Source organism: Ochotona princeps, chromosome 5 (genome assembly GCF_030435755.1).
Source record: "Ochotona princeps isolate mOchPri1 chromosome 5, mOchPri1.hap1, whole genome shotgun sequence".
Taxonomy (NCBI): domain Eukaryota; kingdom Metazoa; phylum Chordata; class Mammalia; order Lagomorpha; family Ochotonidae; genus Ochotona; species Ochotona princeps.
Genome location: NC_080836.1, coordinates 61,634,871 through 61,652,124, shown reverse-complemented (window position 1 = coordinate 61,652,124; position 17,254 = coordinate 61,634,871). Strand labels below are relative to the sequence as shown.

At 36.8% G+C, this 17,254-nt stretch overlaps 1 protein-coding gene across 1 annotated transcript in view; it reads left to right on the top strand.

Annotated features, from left to right (window-relative positions):
• Positions 1-17,254, top strand: part of NCKAP1 (NCK associated protein 1) — a 104,342-nt gene that overhangs the window by 31,700 nt on the left and 55,388 nt on the right. Inside the window, exons 3-8 of the mRNA XM_058664698.1 lie at positions 7,241-7,333; positions 7,525-7,581; positions 8,861-9,003; positions 9,086-9,176; positions 11,041-11,178; positions 12,206-12,254. Of these exons, the coding sequence (XP_058520681.1) occupies positions 7,241-7,333; positions 7,525-7,581; positions 8,861-9,003; positions 9,086-9,176; positions 11,041-11,178; positions 12,206-12,254 (571 nt within the window). The remainder of the gene's footprint in view (positions 1-7,240; positions 7,334-7,524; positions 7,582-8,860; positions 9,004-9,085; positions 9,177-11,040; positions 11,179-12,205; positions 12,255-17,254) is intronic.

Genomic DNA, 17,254 nt, shown 5'->3' with positions numbered 1-17,254 from the left:
GGAATTATGAATTTTTAAGGTGACTGGACAGTCCCTCCGCCTTGCATTAGCTGTGGGTACTCAGTAGTACCCACCTGGGACAGTAGGGATGCTGTGCTGCACATGCGATGCTACCTCAGGCTTCAAATGTGACTGTTCAGGGCAGTGCTTTAAAGGAGCACGATTGCAAGGTGTAAGCGTATTAAACCCTAGTCTTGTAAGGAATGCTGTCTCGTTTTTGCTACTTTCCGTTAGTCAAAACAAGTCACAGGACTAGATAAGATCAAAGGTTATTTATTTGTCTGAAAGTCAGTTACAGAGAGGGGGAGACAGAGATTTTTCATCCACTGGTTCATTCCCCTAATGGCCTCAATGGCCAGGGCTGAGCCTGGCCACAGCCAGAAGCTTCATCATAGTCTCATTGTAGGTGGCAGGGGCATTTGAACCGTTCTCTGCTACTTTCCCTAGGTCGGTAACTGGGAACTGAATTGGAAGTGGAACACCTAGTCCCCAGATCAGCACCCTTGTGTGGTGTCTGTCTCAGAGGTGACAGTGTTATCCACAGTGCCAGCCCTGGACTACAGCTGTTGATGAGAGGCGTGAGAAGTTCTGTTTCAAAGGACATGTCATAACCTGTAATTTATTTTTTTGGCCCTTTAAGTTCTTAGCAGTTCTTTTTGCATTTTAGAGTTAAGCAAATGATAGGATGTAAACTTGGAAAATCACTTTTATGTAAAACGAAGGAGTTGAATAAGAAAGTTCTAAAAAAAACTCTGTGAACTAGACTGCAATCAGGTGCAACTGTTCTCTGAAAATCCTTTGCAGCTCTAGCTTTGCTTGCTTCTGCACTAGTTTTGTCCTACTGAATGGCAATTTGGATGGGGAACTGTATTGAAGGGTTTCATTTTGAAATCTGATAGATTGTGATTGGCATCTTATTTTTTTTTTGTAATCTGTTGCTGTATCTGAAAAATGAGGATAAAAATGTGTCCTTTAAAAATTATCTATTTATTTTATTTATTTGGAAAACAGAGTGGCACCAAGAGAGGAATTTTTCCATTTAGTTGTTTACTGACAATGCTTGTAGCATCCAGGGCTGGGCCAGGCTGCGGTCTAGAGATAAAGGACTCCATCTGGATCTTTCACATAGGTAGCAGAAACCCAGATAGTCAGGTCATCATCTGCCTTCTAGTATAGTAGTAGGAAACTGTATCAGAACCATGGCATGGTCAGGACTGGAACCAGGCAGTTCTGTTATGGAATGTGGATGTCCCAAGCAGTGTATTAACTTTTTATATCGTCTTACCTTGATTGGGAAAATGAAAAATGCTCTGTAGGTGGATGATGGTAATCATGGCATGATAATGCAGAAGTACTTAATGCCACTGCACTACATACTTAGTTTAAGTGGAGGCCAGTGTGGTGGTTGGCATGGTGTGTAGCAAGCTGAACCTTTGCCTGCAGCCCTGGCATTCCATGTGGGTGCCAGTTTGAGTCCTGACTGCCTCTCTTATGTTCTAGCCCTGTACTGGGAAAGCAGTGGAGGATGAAGGCCCTGGCTGCTGTACCTCGAGGTGGGAGGCCTGGCTCTAAGTTTTGGATTAGCTCAGCTCTGCTTGTTGCAACCATTGAAGAGTGAACCAGTGGATGGAAGATCTCTCTCTCTCTCCCACCCCCTCACTCTTTCAAGTAACAAAAATATATCTTTGACAAGGAAAACCACATGGTTTAAATGGTAAATCTTACATTTACCACAATAAAAAGAATATACTTTGAAAAATAGTTACAAGCATTGAATTTAGGAGCACATCTTTAGCATTTAGTAATGTTTGTTTATTAAACTGGTGTTAGGATGGTTTTCTCTAAAATTTATTGATTACTCCTTAATCAGAAAAATGCGTTTCTGAAATATTTATTGCTCATGGAATAGTTTTATATGAACCCCACAGTATAAACAGGGTTTGAGAAGGAGATGATGCACAATTAAGAAAATAAGAAATGGAGATAGAAGGGTTTCTGTTCTTTGAAAGAGAGAGTAATCCAGCAAATTTGCTGTATCAGCTTTTTATTGAATATTTAGGAAGTCAAATTACAAGAATTGACGTGGTACAAACTTAAATAGCCACACCCCATATTCATGTAACCAGCTAATAATACTCGATGCTCAGGAAACGTGACCTGTTTACAGAAGTCTGCACATAACTGTACCAATGAGTATATTCTTTTTTTCTGTAAATTTATTTCTTTTTATTTGAAAGAGTTAAAGAGAGGAGAGAGACTGTTACACTTCACAGATGGCCAAATCTGCCAGAGCTGGGCTGGTCCAAAGGAAGGAGGCAGGAGTCTGGTGCCCATATGGTATGCTGGCACTGCAGGTGGAGGCCTCAGGGATATAACTATATTTTTAGGATTTTCTTTATTTTTATTGGTAAAAGAGACAGAAAGAGACAAAAAGATCTTCTGTCTACTGGTTCATTCCCCAAACGACTGCACCTGCCAGGAATCAGCCAATCTGAAACCAGAAGCTTTTTCTGGGTTGCCCACATGGGTGCAGGGTCCCCAGGCTTTGGGCCATCCCTCCGTTGCTTTCCCAGGCCACAAGCAAGGGGCTGGATATGGGATCTCTGTACTTGCAAAGGGGAGGATTAGCCAATTGAGTCATCGTGCTGGCCTTGTGTGTGCACACCCTGCCTAAGGATATTCGTGCAGCACACCTGGGTAGTTGTCCACCTGCAAACTGTTGCCTGAAAGATTCAACCTTGATCTTTGGTGCCAGCAATCTTTAAACTCAAGATTCCAGGCACAGTCTACCCTACTTTTTTTATTGGGTCAGGGTTTTTTTTTTTTTTTGTAAGCTGCCTGTGGCATTCTGTGAAGGATTTTAAGTAGAATTCTGTGATTCCTTTAAAAATGATCTTTAAGTGAGTGTGGATTTTTAGGCAGTTAAGAGATTCACTTATATTTGGTATGCATGTCATCCTCTTTATAATCTTTTTTCTTTTAAAGATTTATTTATTTATTTGAAAGAACTAGAGAGAGAGAGAGAGAAAGGGAGGTTTTTGATCAGCTGGTTTACTCCCCAAATGGTTGCAGTGGCCAGGGAGGGGGTTGCATTAGGTGGAATGAGCAGCCAGTAGATTCTTCCAGGCCTAAGTACTTGGACCGTCCATCATCTGCTGCTTTTAACAATTCATTAGCAGAGAGCTAGATTAGAAATGGAGCAGCAGGGAATGGAACCAGTGCCGATAGCAACGTAGGTGGTGGCAGTGGCTTAATATGCTATGCCAAAATGCCAGCCCCCTACTTTGTTCATTTGTATTTTTCTATTCTGGAAGGGCATATAAATTATTTTATCCAATTTGGGGGTTTTATTTGAAGGATTAAGTCACTATGTGTGTTAGAATGTAGAGACTTAGAGATTGATATTACTATTGAAATTGTTGAATTTATTAGTATAAAATTCATTTGTAGTAAACAATGAAACATCAAAATGTAGGTCTCCATGAGCTTTATATTCGGAAATTGAAGCTGATTTGTTTGTAGTGTATTTTTTGTGTACCAGTATTTTTGCCTTGAGGAATTTTAATTTTAGTTGGGATGTTAGGAAACAAATAACTAAGTGAACAAATAATTTATACTATTTGGAAACAAAATAGGAAAAATATGAAGCAGGATAAGACATAAGTAACAGGGCCAGAAGATTATTTTAGAGAGTGCTATTTTAGAGTGCTCAGCAGTGGCCTCAGCAGAAGGAAGGTGAGAGAATAACCTTTTGCCAGTGTGAATAGCATCACAAACTTGAAAAAGCAAATGTGAAATATTTAAGGTGGGGAACAAGCCTGGTGAGTTTAAGGGATTAAACAGATAAACCAGTGTGACAACTACTGAGTGAGGTTGGAAAACACAGAGGAGATAAAACATTCGAGATACACAGGTCTCATATTTAGAATTTGTGAGGCAGGGGAAGGACTTTGTACTCATTTTATTCTACGTATGAAGGGAAGCCATTGGAATTAAAAAGAAACTTTGCAGAATATTTGCAAAAATAATATAACATGTTCCTATAATCTTAGTGTTATGTTAATAACTTTCATAACTATACTTGGAGTCAAAGTGGTGTAATGGTGTAAAATACCAGGTTGTGGTTATTATGAAGGCTGACGATGGAGAGCAAAAATACAAGGCCAGTTGGGACGCTACTGTGGTGGGCCACATGAAAGGTGGATAACCAATGTGAGAACTAGATGGTTCTTTCAGAGGTGTATCAGTACCCTCATATTTAAGAAAGTTTTGCTTCGAATATCATGCTGAGAAATTAGATCTTTCCTGAAATCAAACTTCCTAAGAGGAACAAAGGCCAATATGTTGTAGATCGTGAAAAATAACTAACAGAAATAGTTTCAAGAGTGAAATAAGATAATAATTTAAGTGAGTAAATTAAAACTCTAGCCACATTTCTTTATATATTAAGAATCTGATGTTTATCCTCTGTGTTTTCAGTTTTTATACATTTTACTTGAATTTGAAGGATAATGATCCATAGCTTGAAATTTTAGTGAATACCCAATCACATGAGCATGATTTTTAAAGTTTTAGAAATTCAAACTTTTCAAATAGTACTTTTCTAGTGTGATGTTGTATAACATCAAACTTTTTTTGATATATATTTTCAAATCATATCCTGCATTTTGTTTAATATAAAACTATGTGATAATAAATTAAGGAAACCTTATTTTGCAATTGGAACCCAGTTTCTTGGATGTCTTAATGAAATTTATTTTCATTAAAATATGGAGCAGGTATGTTAAAATTATTGTGTAAGATACTTATACATCGTTTGGTATTATCCCTTACCTATAATACAAGTCCAATAAATACGACTTTTTTATTAGAAGTACAATATATTTAAGGTAGTGTTTATTTTTACTTGTTTTGCAGAAATTTGTGAGCTTTTTCTTAGTCTCTAATCTTTGTGTATGTGCGTGTCCCTAACATTTAAGGCATAGCTTTTGGGTACCAGGTGCTGTTTAATATCCTCATATATATGTTGTTTTGGTTAATTGTCCACATCTGCTCCCATTTTGGTGCTAGGGCTGTTTAATTTTCAAATTCTAGCTCACTTAGCCATGGTTGCTATTACCTTCCTGACCATATCTTTTGACACTAATACTTAAAGATTATCTTTTTTTTTTCTTTTTAATTGAAAGGCAGAGTTATACAGAGAGAGGGGGTCAAAGAGATCTTACAGTTTGCTGGTTCACTTCCCAAAGGGTGGAAATGACCAGAGCTTGGCTTGACCAAAGTCAGGGGCTGCTAGGTTTCCTGCGTGGGTGCAGGGACCAGTGCACTTTAGCTGTCTTCCACTGCTTTCCCAGAGACAATTTACAAGGCACTGGATTGGAAGTGGATCAGCCTAGACTGGAACTGGCACTCATCTGAACACAGTTCCTGCCCAGGATGCTTTATTTCTGATTCAGCTCCCTGCTAATGTGCCAGGGAAAGCAGTGGAAGATGGCACAAGACCTTAGCTCCGTGCTAACCCACGCAGGAGACTCTGAAGAAGCCTCCTCAGCCCTGGCTGTTGGCAGCCGTTTGGGGAGTGAGCCAGTAGAGGGAAGATGAATCTCTTTGCCTCTCCGTCTCTTTCTCTGTAATTCTTTCAGAGAAACAAACAGAAAAGGAAAAATAAAAAAGGAGAAAGTTCCAAGACATCAATCATAAATGTTTAATGTTAAGCAAGATCATGGAATTTGAGGAAATAGGGTCTTTTTAAGGTATTAACTTGTTGGGCACTAATATATAAAAATATACATAGAAATATGGAATTGCTTTGAGACATGTACAAAATATAGTCACCTACTTTCAAAGATGAAATTAAAATAATTCTGTATCACTACATGTATATAGCTTAATTGCTTGGCATTTATAGGGAATAGTGTGATATTTCATTTATAGTTATTTTCCAGATAAATTACTTTGTTAAATGTCTTCAGGAACTGCAGTATTTAGTGTGATGCACTCGATAGTAATTGAGTGTACTGTAATGCTGCACTTGCAGGTTTAGCTTGGGTAGCTTTTAAACCTCCCCCACCCGCATTCCCCACAATGTTAAACACAGTGCTGCAAATTTTCTGACTTCTCATGATGACCGAGTACATTTATTTATGGAAGCATCTCTCTTCCAGTGACCTATAAGTATGAATAAGAACCTTATGAGGGCCTCAAATATTATTTGGTTCTTAAGCAAGTTTGGTACTTTGAACTACTTTCTTGTATTTTCTACTTTCTTGTATTTTCTACTTTCTTGTATTTTCTTGTATTTTCATGTGTTCTGGAAAAATGCTTCGCAGACATTCAGTGTGTCTTTTGATCACTTGGCTGTTTTGTTAAAAGGCAAATTCTGATTTCAGCAGGTCTGAGATGGACCTAAAATCCTGCTGTTCTACCAAACTTTTAAATGAGGCGGAAGCTGCTGTTCAGTAAACTATACTCAGAGTTTCAAGATTCTAAATAGTTATTAGAATTCTGCCAGTCCAATTATATAGAACATTAAAAATGGCTAGATTCTTGAAGTTACATAAAGAACTGACTTAAAAAGAGAAGTAGGATTTTTGTATCTGTTTAATAATACAGTTGACTGAACAAATATCTGTCATATTTTTTCTCTCATGTCTTAATTGTAGTTTTGCTTCTTTATCATTTCTTTTTTGTTGTGGTGGTTTTTGCTTTTGTTTGAAATATTATTGTGTTTTGTGGTTTGGTCAGGGAACCGTTACTGTATTTTATGTTTGTATCTACATTTTATTTTGCATGCGTAACGTGGCTTTGCCTGGATGTTCTTTTTGGTAAGTTCTAAATTTATATAGCAAATTGTTTTTTGTAGTGTGTGATGTTATTTTCACTTTATTTTCTCCCATGTGTAGTAATGTGGTCATGCTTACGAATTGTTTTTAATTTTTTAAGAGTTTTTTTTTGGGGGGGTAATTGGTCTTTTTTCTAACATTTCCCAGTTTTCCTTAGTAATAGCTCAATTTATTGGTACTAATCTGCTTGGATTTGTTTTATAGCTTCACGCTATCAGTTGCTGATCCACTATTAGCAGATGCAGTTTCCAGTACTTTGATTTTTTTTTTTTAAATCTTAGTCATCTAGAAATATTCTGAGAGCTTGTGCTTCCATTTAGAATCATAGCAAAGGTAGTTTGTCACTAAATATTTCCATTCTCTATAAATAATATATTCTAATTTTGTTTATTTTACAGCAACAGCTTGCACAACTACAGAAAGAAAAATCAGAGATTTTGAAAAACCTGGCATTATATTACTTTACATTTGTAGATGTTATGGAATTTAAGGTATGCATTTTAATATAACATTTGATTTTTTTCAGAGATAGATTTAATATTTGCTGGCTGTACAGATTTGTCACTTGTGGATAGTAAAACTAGAATTCATCTGCAACTGAAATCCAAACCATTTTGTTTGTAGTTTCTGAATGTAAAATTATTTATATGTATAAAACTTTAAAGTAAGCCTTTATTTTCAGGATCATGTTTGTGAATTGCTGAATACTATTGATGTTTGCCAAGTCTTCTTTGATATTGTAAGTATTTCATTCAAAAAGTTTCCTATTTTCTTCTGTTTCCAAAACTTGGGATCAATTGCTTTTTTTAAGAGAAAGTTTATATAAGTGGCACTTAAATTTTTAGTGTTATCATTTTAATCTTTTTTTGTTTTTTAAAAAGATGAATTTTATTTGAAGGACAATGGCATAGAGGGACAGAGAGATTTTTCCATTGGCTGGTTTACTGCCCAAATTGCCCCGGTGACTGAGGCTGGGTGAGGCCCAAGCCAGGAGCCAGGGACTCCATCATCCACTGCTCTTCTAGGCACTTTGGCAAGAGGTAGATTGGGAGCAGAGCAATCAGAATTAGAACCACTGTTCAAGGTAGGTTGCTGGCACTGCAAGTGGTAGCTAAATCCACCGCACTTCAATGCTGACCCCTGTCTTACTTTATTGTAGCTTCTTTTTTAATGGGAGGACTTGTAAAATATATTCTCCAATTTTACTTACTATTTGATTGCCACTGACTAAGTCTTATATAGTTAATGCTTTCTGAATTTGGTCCTAGTAGGGTCAATATAAGAAACATTCAGCTGATGATATTTTTTTCTGTAAAATGCATACTTGTTAGAATTCTTAGTATCTTTAGTATGATAATTTCTGAATAAAACAAATCTAAGGGAGAAAGGTCTCCAGTGACATAACTGTAAGCTTCTTTAAAAAATAATACTTTTTCTTAGTTGGTGATATTTGTACCAGTATGTTATCTTATGCTGATTTTTACTCTTTTAAACTCTTTGCAGTTTGAATGCAGTGGTCCCAAGCTCTTTTTCTTTCATTCATAGAATTGTGTCACAAGGGTACAGATACTAACCTGTAGCAGTCAAATTCAGAAAGGACGATTGGCATGGCATTTGAGACTTGTTTTCTGTATCAGAGGACCATATTCAAATCCAAGCTTCCTGCTAATTTGCACTCTAGCAGGTGAAGGGTCTAGTATTTGGGTCCCTGCCTCCCACAGGGAGAGACAGATTGAATTCCAGGTTCCTGGCTTCAGCCTGCATCAGCACCAGCTGCTGTGGGATGTGGGGATTGAACCATCCAATGGAAAATCTTTCTCTGTTGCTATCTCTGTCTTTGTCTTTCAAATAAGCTAATTTTTTTAAAATTTAAAAAAAGTTTTTTTGTGAAAGGAATTAGAATTTCAGAAATAAAAAACTAGAAAATGAATAGCTTTCAGTAGCTGCTGTGAAGATGTTTTATGTGTATTTAAAAGTTTGGCATATATGAATGTGGTGAACTTGATTTATTTTTGTAGACTGTAAACTTCGATTTAACAAAGAACTACTTAGATTTGATTATAACATATACAACATTAATGATACTACTGTCTCGAATTGAAGAAAGGAAGGCAATTATTGGATTATACAACTATGCTCATGAAATGACCCATGGAGCAAGGTAAATGTACATTCTGAAGTTTTTCTGAGATTCTCAGTTTGATGGATTACAAATCATTGAAATCTGATATGTCTCTTTTAAGTGACCGAGAATATCCACGGCTTGGTCAAATGATTGTGGATTATGAGAACCCTTTAAAAAAGATGATGGAAGAATTTGTACCCCACAGCAAGGTAAGAGCTGATTTTTATGTATGGTGTGATCTTCATGTCTATGCCTGTGTGAGATAACTTAAAGATGGATGGGTAGACAAGATGATAAACTTCTTTTAGGAAAAAAGTTAGATTGGAATGTAAGCAGTAATTGTGTATAGTTTTACCTAATTGTGAACCAAAAAGCTAATTAGATTTAGAATAGATTGTGGAGAATTAGAATACTCATTAGAGACTCAGAATACAGACTCAACTTCTAGAAGTAGTAGAGTGCATGGCACAGTATTTTAAAATGTCTGTTGTTATGCTGGTCTGTTTGGTTCTAAGCACAGATCTGCCAGCTTCTCTTTACTAGTGGGCAAGTTACTTAAGCACTGTCATGTTCCTCAGTTGTCTTAAGTTATAGTAGCACTTAACACATATGGTGATTGTGAGAATTTAAAAAGGATTGATATCTCTCCTCCTCTCTCTTTATCTGACTTTGTAATAAAAATAAATAAATCTTTAAAAAAATTTTAAAAAAAAGGATTGAGATGCAGTATTTTTGATAAATTTTGACTATACTACATTATATTCTCTTATTAGAGAAATATAACAGGGTTTTGTAGAAATAAATTGTCTAATCTTAAAATTATTTTAAAAATGTCATTCTGGATGAAATAATTTTGGTTGTAAAAAAAAATTTGCCATTGTAGCTCATGTGTGGTGGGGCTCATTCTTGTTTCTCAGTATGTTAACGAAATTACAGATATATAATATTATTAACATTAAGGGCTGGTAAATTATGACAAGGTAAGCTGTTTGGCTGTGATAATGGCAGTACCATACTGAAGTTTTGAATCTTTGAGTGTTTTTCTCTAAATGTTGAGAGTTTTAATAATACAGAATTTTGTATAAAACTATTCTTTTCCTTGACATACAGTTAAATGATTTTCTTCAGCTTCTTCTTTTTACTCCCATGAAAATTCTTAAGATTCTGTTCTGGCTTGATATCTTTGCATAGTTGATTGGTTGTGCATCCTTAATTGGAAAATTTGTAGTCCAAAATGTTCCGAAATGCAAACCTTTTGGAGTTTGCATTTCGGAAAGAAGCTAGTGGGTAACACCACAGGTTAGGCCACCACCTGCAACAGTGTCCCATTTAGGTGCTGATTCGAGTCCTACCTTCTCCACTCCCAGTCTAGCACCCTTCTAATGCGCCTGGGCAAAGCAACAGTAGATTGCCCAAATCTTTGGCCTCCTTCACCCAGGTAGGAGTTCTAAATGAAACTCCTGGTTCCTGGCTTTGGCTTGGCCCACATATGGGAAGTAAATGAGTAGATGGAAGATCTTTCTTCTCCACCTTCTCTTTCTGTGTTAATCTGCCTTTCGGATAAATAAGTCTTAAAAAACAAAAACAAAAACAAACAAAAAAACCCCCAGATTTGTAGACACAGTGGCAGGATTCCTCAGATGTGCAGAGTGTCACAGTCATTTCCCCGATCTGATTTTGGTAGTGTTCATTCTCCCACAACCATCATCCCTGTGCCTCTTCTCTCTGGTTCCATTTGTGCTGTCTCATTATTCGTGCATGTCCTTCATTATTTAGCCACTACAGATTTGGGTCTTTTTCCGGCCTTCCCTTAAACTCTGTTGGCCATCCTTTTAAGTTTTCTGTATCAGTAGCACAGTTTTCAATGAAGCATTTACTTCACATGTATAATATTATATATTATAGAACTAAAAGTAAAATGTATAGGAAGGAATCTGTTACATAACTCAGATATTATAGGAAGTATGGGTTTGTTTCAAAATGATAAAGCAGTTTGAAACAGTAATTCTAGCTGGAATTTAAGCAGAAAGGAAAATAATAACTTATTCTTCAACTTGCTTTTTTCTACTTTAGTCTCTTTCAGATGCACTAATTTCTCTTCAAATGGTGTATCCTCGAAGGAATCTTTCAGCTGACCAGTGGAGAAATGCACAATTATTGAGTCTAATCAGTGCACCTAGTACAATGCTTAATCCGGCACAGTCTGACACTGTATGGTTCCAGTTTTTTCTGAGTAAAAATAAGTGATTTGTAAAAAAAATCGGCTAAACAATAATATAATTTTTTTCAAGTAAAAGCTACCCGGTAGCCTATCAATCAGTAAAGTTTGTTGTAAAATGCTCTTTTATACTGTTTAGTTCTTGGTAGATTTTCAACAGAAATGGATATTACATTAGTATAGTTAATGGTATGAATATATGTTCTTCAAAATTGAAATGTTTGTTTTGTCCTATCTTGGTACAAAAATTTGAACATGTCAAAACTTTGAAGAAAAAAACATCACCCCCAATCTACCAACTAGGGAAATTATTACAGATATGCTTGTAATTTTTTATGTATATGAACATAGATGTTCATATGAAGAACATACACACATAGTTAGGGATTTGGGGGAGACAGTGAGCATCCAGGCACATAAATAAACCTCTTTTAACTTGATCAAATTTTGATCCTGTGGAATATTATAAACTGTTATAGCTTCACGAAATAGGAACTTGTCATTTAATGGTTTGAAGACATTTTAGCTAGAGCATATTTTAAGTAGAGGTTTGAGGTGCTGGTTTGAAACAGGTGGACCATTGTCTTCTGCTGGCTGCAAACTTAAATGACAAAACTTATCCAGGGTTTCAAATTTGATGTGGTGGTATTTGAACAAAGACATGAACAATTAGAATTTTTTTTAGTATTCCTCACATTTTTGTTTTTATTTTTATAAAATGAGTAGATTTCACATTTTTCTACGGTGCAGATTTAGAAGCACTTTTTTTTCTCTTCCCTTCTGCTTTCCCCCTTATTCCTTTTCTCCCAAATCATTACAGTAGCATATTTATTCCCTTCATAGTAGCAAGCTTCATTTTTGATATTTAAACGTATCATCACATGGCAAGTAGAGGAAGGAGAAAAAAGATAATTAGAATTTTTGAAAGGGAAAGACTGTAGTGACTGAATTATTTTATGTATACATACACTCAAAGTAATAATTTCTCAACTATAAATTATACATTTTTTCTTTTTTAAGATGCCTTGTGAATATCTTTCGTTGGATGCAATGGAGAAATGGATTATCTGTAAGTAAAATGGGCTAGTTTTGTGATTATCCTTAGGTTTCTTTGTTTTAAACTTTATTAGCACTCTTTATGATGAAATATACTAGGTTTATATTTCTTTTGGAGTGGAAAAAGATAAACACAAAAAACATACTGTGTTTTTATTTACTAATGTGTACTTGTAAAATGCAAGGCATGCCGTTTTACAGGCAGTAGCATATAAAATACTTTTACCAGTTGTGGATTCATAATTCTCCGAAGACTATAATAGGTGTCTTAAGATTTATTGAGAATTGTTTTTAATCACTTTTTTCCCCTAGAGATCTGTTGAGTAAGATGAAAGAGAACTTTAAAATATCATTTTAACCAAGTGTAGATGGCATAATATCAAATGGCTCCTTTTATTCAAGTTATTCTTTTTTATAATTTATTGATTTTATGATACAGTTCCATAGCTTCTGGGATTTCCCCTCCACCCCTCTTGAATTCCCTCCCCCCACTGAATTCCTCTATATTGCTACAATAGTATAGTCCTTCATAAGCAGTGGTAAAGTCCATCATTCTGCTGTTTAAGTGTATCCTGACATTGTGGGTATGGGTCATGGTACGGAGTCCATCATTCTGTTGTCAAGATACATTTAAGTTTCATTAGGAATCCACCTTGGGTTTGAAAGCAGAGATGCATACTGCTTTGTATGTTCATATCTCGATGTAATAGTCTCTATTATACTGTTCCTCTAGATGACTGTATGTACATGCATGTTGGCCTAAATTCAGAACTCTACTAACAACATCTGCTAGCATGGATGTGGGTTGAAAAGGTACCCTCCTTCACTGTTGGTGGGAGTGTAGGCTAGTACAAACATTAAAGAAGTCAATACGGAAAGTGCTAAAAGATGTGAAAATTTATTGTATGATGTAGGTATCCCATTTGTAGGAATATATCTGCAGGAAATAAAATCTGTGTATAAGAAAATGACCTGTATTCCTGTATTTATAGCAGCACAATCTATACTAATGAGTATTTGGAAATAACACAGATGCCTTTCAAAAGAAACTAGTTATAACAGAAGAGTTATAAAGAAACTGTGGTACAGCTACTTTATGGAATACTACTCAGCCATTAAAAAGAATGAAATCCTTCCATTTGCAACCAAATTGTCCCAACTAGAGACCATTATGTTCAGTGAAATAAGTCAATCCCAATCCATATGTTTTCTCTGATACAAGGAACCTTCATGCAAAATACAAGATCAACAGCCCTTTCAATACTGTTTTTGCTGCAACTCATAGAGTTTAATTTTTTTTGTTTTTCTTTTCATTTCTTCAAAATAGTTTCTTTTCTCTTATTAAATTCTTCACTGACTCATGGGTCATACAGTAAGTAGCATTCATTCTCTTCAACAGGGTTTTTTGTTTTCTTTGGTCATCTAGTAGCATGTTATTTAACTTCATGGTTTTGTAAAATTTTTAACTTTATTCCTGTTGTTGATTTTGTTTTATAGCTTTTGATTTAATGGAATGTGTAGTAATTGTGCAATAGAGACTGTCATATTCAGATATGAAGATACAGTGCAGTGTGCATCTCTGCTTCCAAATCCAAGATGGACTCCCAATGAAACTGTTAAATATTATCTTGACAATAGGATGCTGGACTCTGCCATTGTCCATACCCACAATGTCAGGATACACTTAAATAGAATGATGGACTTATGACTGTCTATGAAGGACTATCCTATTGTAATAATATAGGGGAATTCAGTGTGAAGGAGAGAATTTTGGGAGGGGGTAAGGGGAATCTCAGAGCCCATGGAATTGTATCAAAAAATTAAAAATAGGGCTCGGCGGCGTGGCCTGGTGGCTAAAGTCCTCGCCTTGAAAGCCCCAGGATCCCATATGGGCACCGGTTATGATCCTGGTAGCTCTACTTCCCATCCAGCTCCCTGCTTGTGGCCTGGGAAAGCAGTTGAGGATGGCCCAAAGCATTGGGACCCTGCACCCGCTGGGAGATCTGGAAGAGGTTCCTGGTTCCCGGCTTTGGATCGGCGCACACTGGCCGTTGCGGCTCACTTGGGGAGTGAATCATCGGATGGAAGATCTTCCTCTCTGTCTCTCCTCCTCTGTGTATATCTGGCTGTAATAAAAAATGAATAAATCTTTAAAAAAAATTAAAATTAAAACTAAAACTAAATATATCCAAGATACGATTCTCAGGCAAGGAATTTATAGGCTGTGTTTAATGATGATGAATATGTAATCAAGAAAAAAGAAAAATTAGTACCTAAGTAATAATTCTAGGAAGACCAAGACAGTTGTTTCTCAGATAAGTATTTTAGAAACACTCTTATCATTGAGCCAAAAAAATATAATTTGAAAAGATTTTGAATAAAAAGTACTAATCTAAAAAAAAAAAAATGGAATCCTATTATTTGCAGCAAAGTGGTCCCAACTATAGATCACCATGCTCAATGAAATAGGTCAGTCCTAACAAAACAAATATTGTGTGTTCTCCCTGATACTAGGCCACCTTTATGCAGACTGCAAGACCAACATATACATATGTTTAACATGCATGTATGTATAATCATCTAGAGGAATAGTATCCTTAGGGTTTATGTTGTTCTTTATCACAGTGCTAAGTCATTGATGGAAATTACCTCATTCAGTCCTATTGACTTGTTAGTGGATAAATAGTCCCTTATAGAGATGAGGAATTGAAGGATTAAGACACACTGCTAGTTAGTCTCAAAGACAAGGTTAGAGCCTAGGCTAACACTTAAGACTTGTGGGCTACACTTCATATCACCTTCAATCTAAATTTAGAAACCAAATTCATTTCTTTAAAATGTATTTTTATTGGAAAGGCAGATTTCTAGAGATAAAGAGAGACGGAGAGAAAGATCTTCCATCCTCTGGTTCACTCCCCAAGTGGAGCTGAACCGATCTGAAGCCAGGAACCTAGAGCTTCTTCTAGTATCCCATACAGGTAAAGGATCCCAGGGCTTTGGGACATCCTCTGTTGCCTTCCAAAGTCATAAGCAGGGAGCTGGATGGGAAGTGGAGCAGCCAGGACAAGAACCACTACTCCTGGGATCTCAGAGCTTGCAAGCGGAGAATTAAATGACTCTTATGTTTGTCTGATTCACAGAGAATAAATAGTTTATGGTCCTAAGTGGCCCACAAACTGGAGGAAGTAGACACAGGTGTAATGAGAGGAACTCATAGACAGCTGAATTCTTTCAGCTTCTCCCATATTCACTGCTGGAAGGGAATTGTTATAAATGCCTTGTTATTTTTAGTTCTTATTTTGTTTCTTGATTTATTAACTTTTCTATATGATTAAATTTTTTAAAAAACATTTTTGATGATGATTACATGGTTGACCAGGGTGGGAAGAATTGAGGGTTAGGGAAAAGTGGGTGAAATCATTGTTTCCAAATTCTCTATTTCTTCTTGTCATTGGAGAAGGGGAGAGAAAAAGGTGGAAGCCACACCCAGCCTCCCAAAAGTCCAGTACCCAGGGATGAGGACCTGCCACCTGATATTAACCCAGGGTCCTGCTGTAGTGCAAGACCCAGAAGAAACTCCTGTCTTTGGATAAGCAAAACTGCAGCTGTTGTGGCCATATGAGGTGTGAACCAGAAGATGAAAGATTACTCCCCCCACCCCGCCTTTTTTCTGTCTCTGTAACTCTGTCTTTCAAATAAAAGAAATATACAATCTTTAAAAATAATAGTCATTTTATCTCTTTGCTATCTCCAATTTTGCTATCTAGTTGGTCCTTCAATTTTGTTCTATAACTTTGTTTTTTTAAGCCAGATTTACAAAGAGAAGGATGGGTAGTAAGAAAGATCTTCCATCGCTGGTCCACTCCCCAGGTGGCCTCAGCATCTAAAGCTGAGCTGATCTGATGCCAAGGTCCTCTTGCACGTCTCCCACATGAGTGCAGGGTCCCAAGGCTTTGAGCCATCTGCTATTGCTTTCCCAGGCTACAAGCAGGAACAGTATGGGAAGTGAAGTAGCTGGGACACGAATTGGCACCTTTATGGATTCTCCGTACTTGCAAGGGGGAGGATTAGTCATTGAGCCATTGTGCTGGCCCTCCAACATTTTTATGGTTGAGAAATCAAACGTGTTTTTGAAGTTAGAAAAAATTGTCCTGTCTTTGCCAAGAAAAGAAGGTTAGGGGCTGGCAGGGTGGCTCAATAGGATAATCCTCTGTCCTGTGCTTACATCCCAAGTGATGCCGGTTCGTGTCTCTGTTGCTCCACTTCTGATCCAGCTTCCTACTAATATGTTTGGGAAAGCAGTAGAGGATGGCTTAAAGCCTTGGGACCATGCACCCATGTGGGAGACCCAGAAGAAGCACTTGGTTCCTGGCTAGAGATTAGCTCAGATCCAGCTGTGGCAGCCATTTGGGTAGTGATCCAGTGGATAGAAGGTTTTTATTTCTCCTTCTTTCTGTAAATCTGCCTTTCCAACAAAAAGAAGCATCCTTAAAAAAAAAAAAGAGATTGTTAAGGTATATTTAGTATTCCCTGCCTTTATCTTAAACTATTTTAAATTCATTTGCTGTTTTTAGATGTATCATAAACAAATAAATATATTTTAAACCGTAACCCAGATCTTTTTTTCTTAAAGATTTGTTTTATTTTTATTGCAAAGTCAGAGAGGAGAGACAGAAAGATCTTCTGTCCATTGATTTACCCCCAAGTGGCCACAATGGCCAGAGCTGCGCTGATCCTAAGCCAGGAACCCGGGGATTCTTCCAGGTCTCCCACACAGCTGCAGGGTCCAAAGGCTTTGGGCTGTCCTTTACCACCCTCCCAGGTCACAAGCAGGGAGCTGGATGGGAAGTGGGGCTGCTGGGATTAGAACCGGCACCCATATGGGATCCTGGCACATCAAAGCGAGGACTTTAGCTGTAAGGCTACTGCACCGGGCCCCATAACCCATATCTTAAAAAAATAAACTTGATAGCTTCTAATATAACAAAAAAGTTTCACAGAAACTGTTTTTTT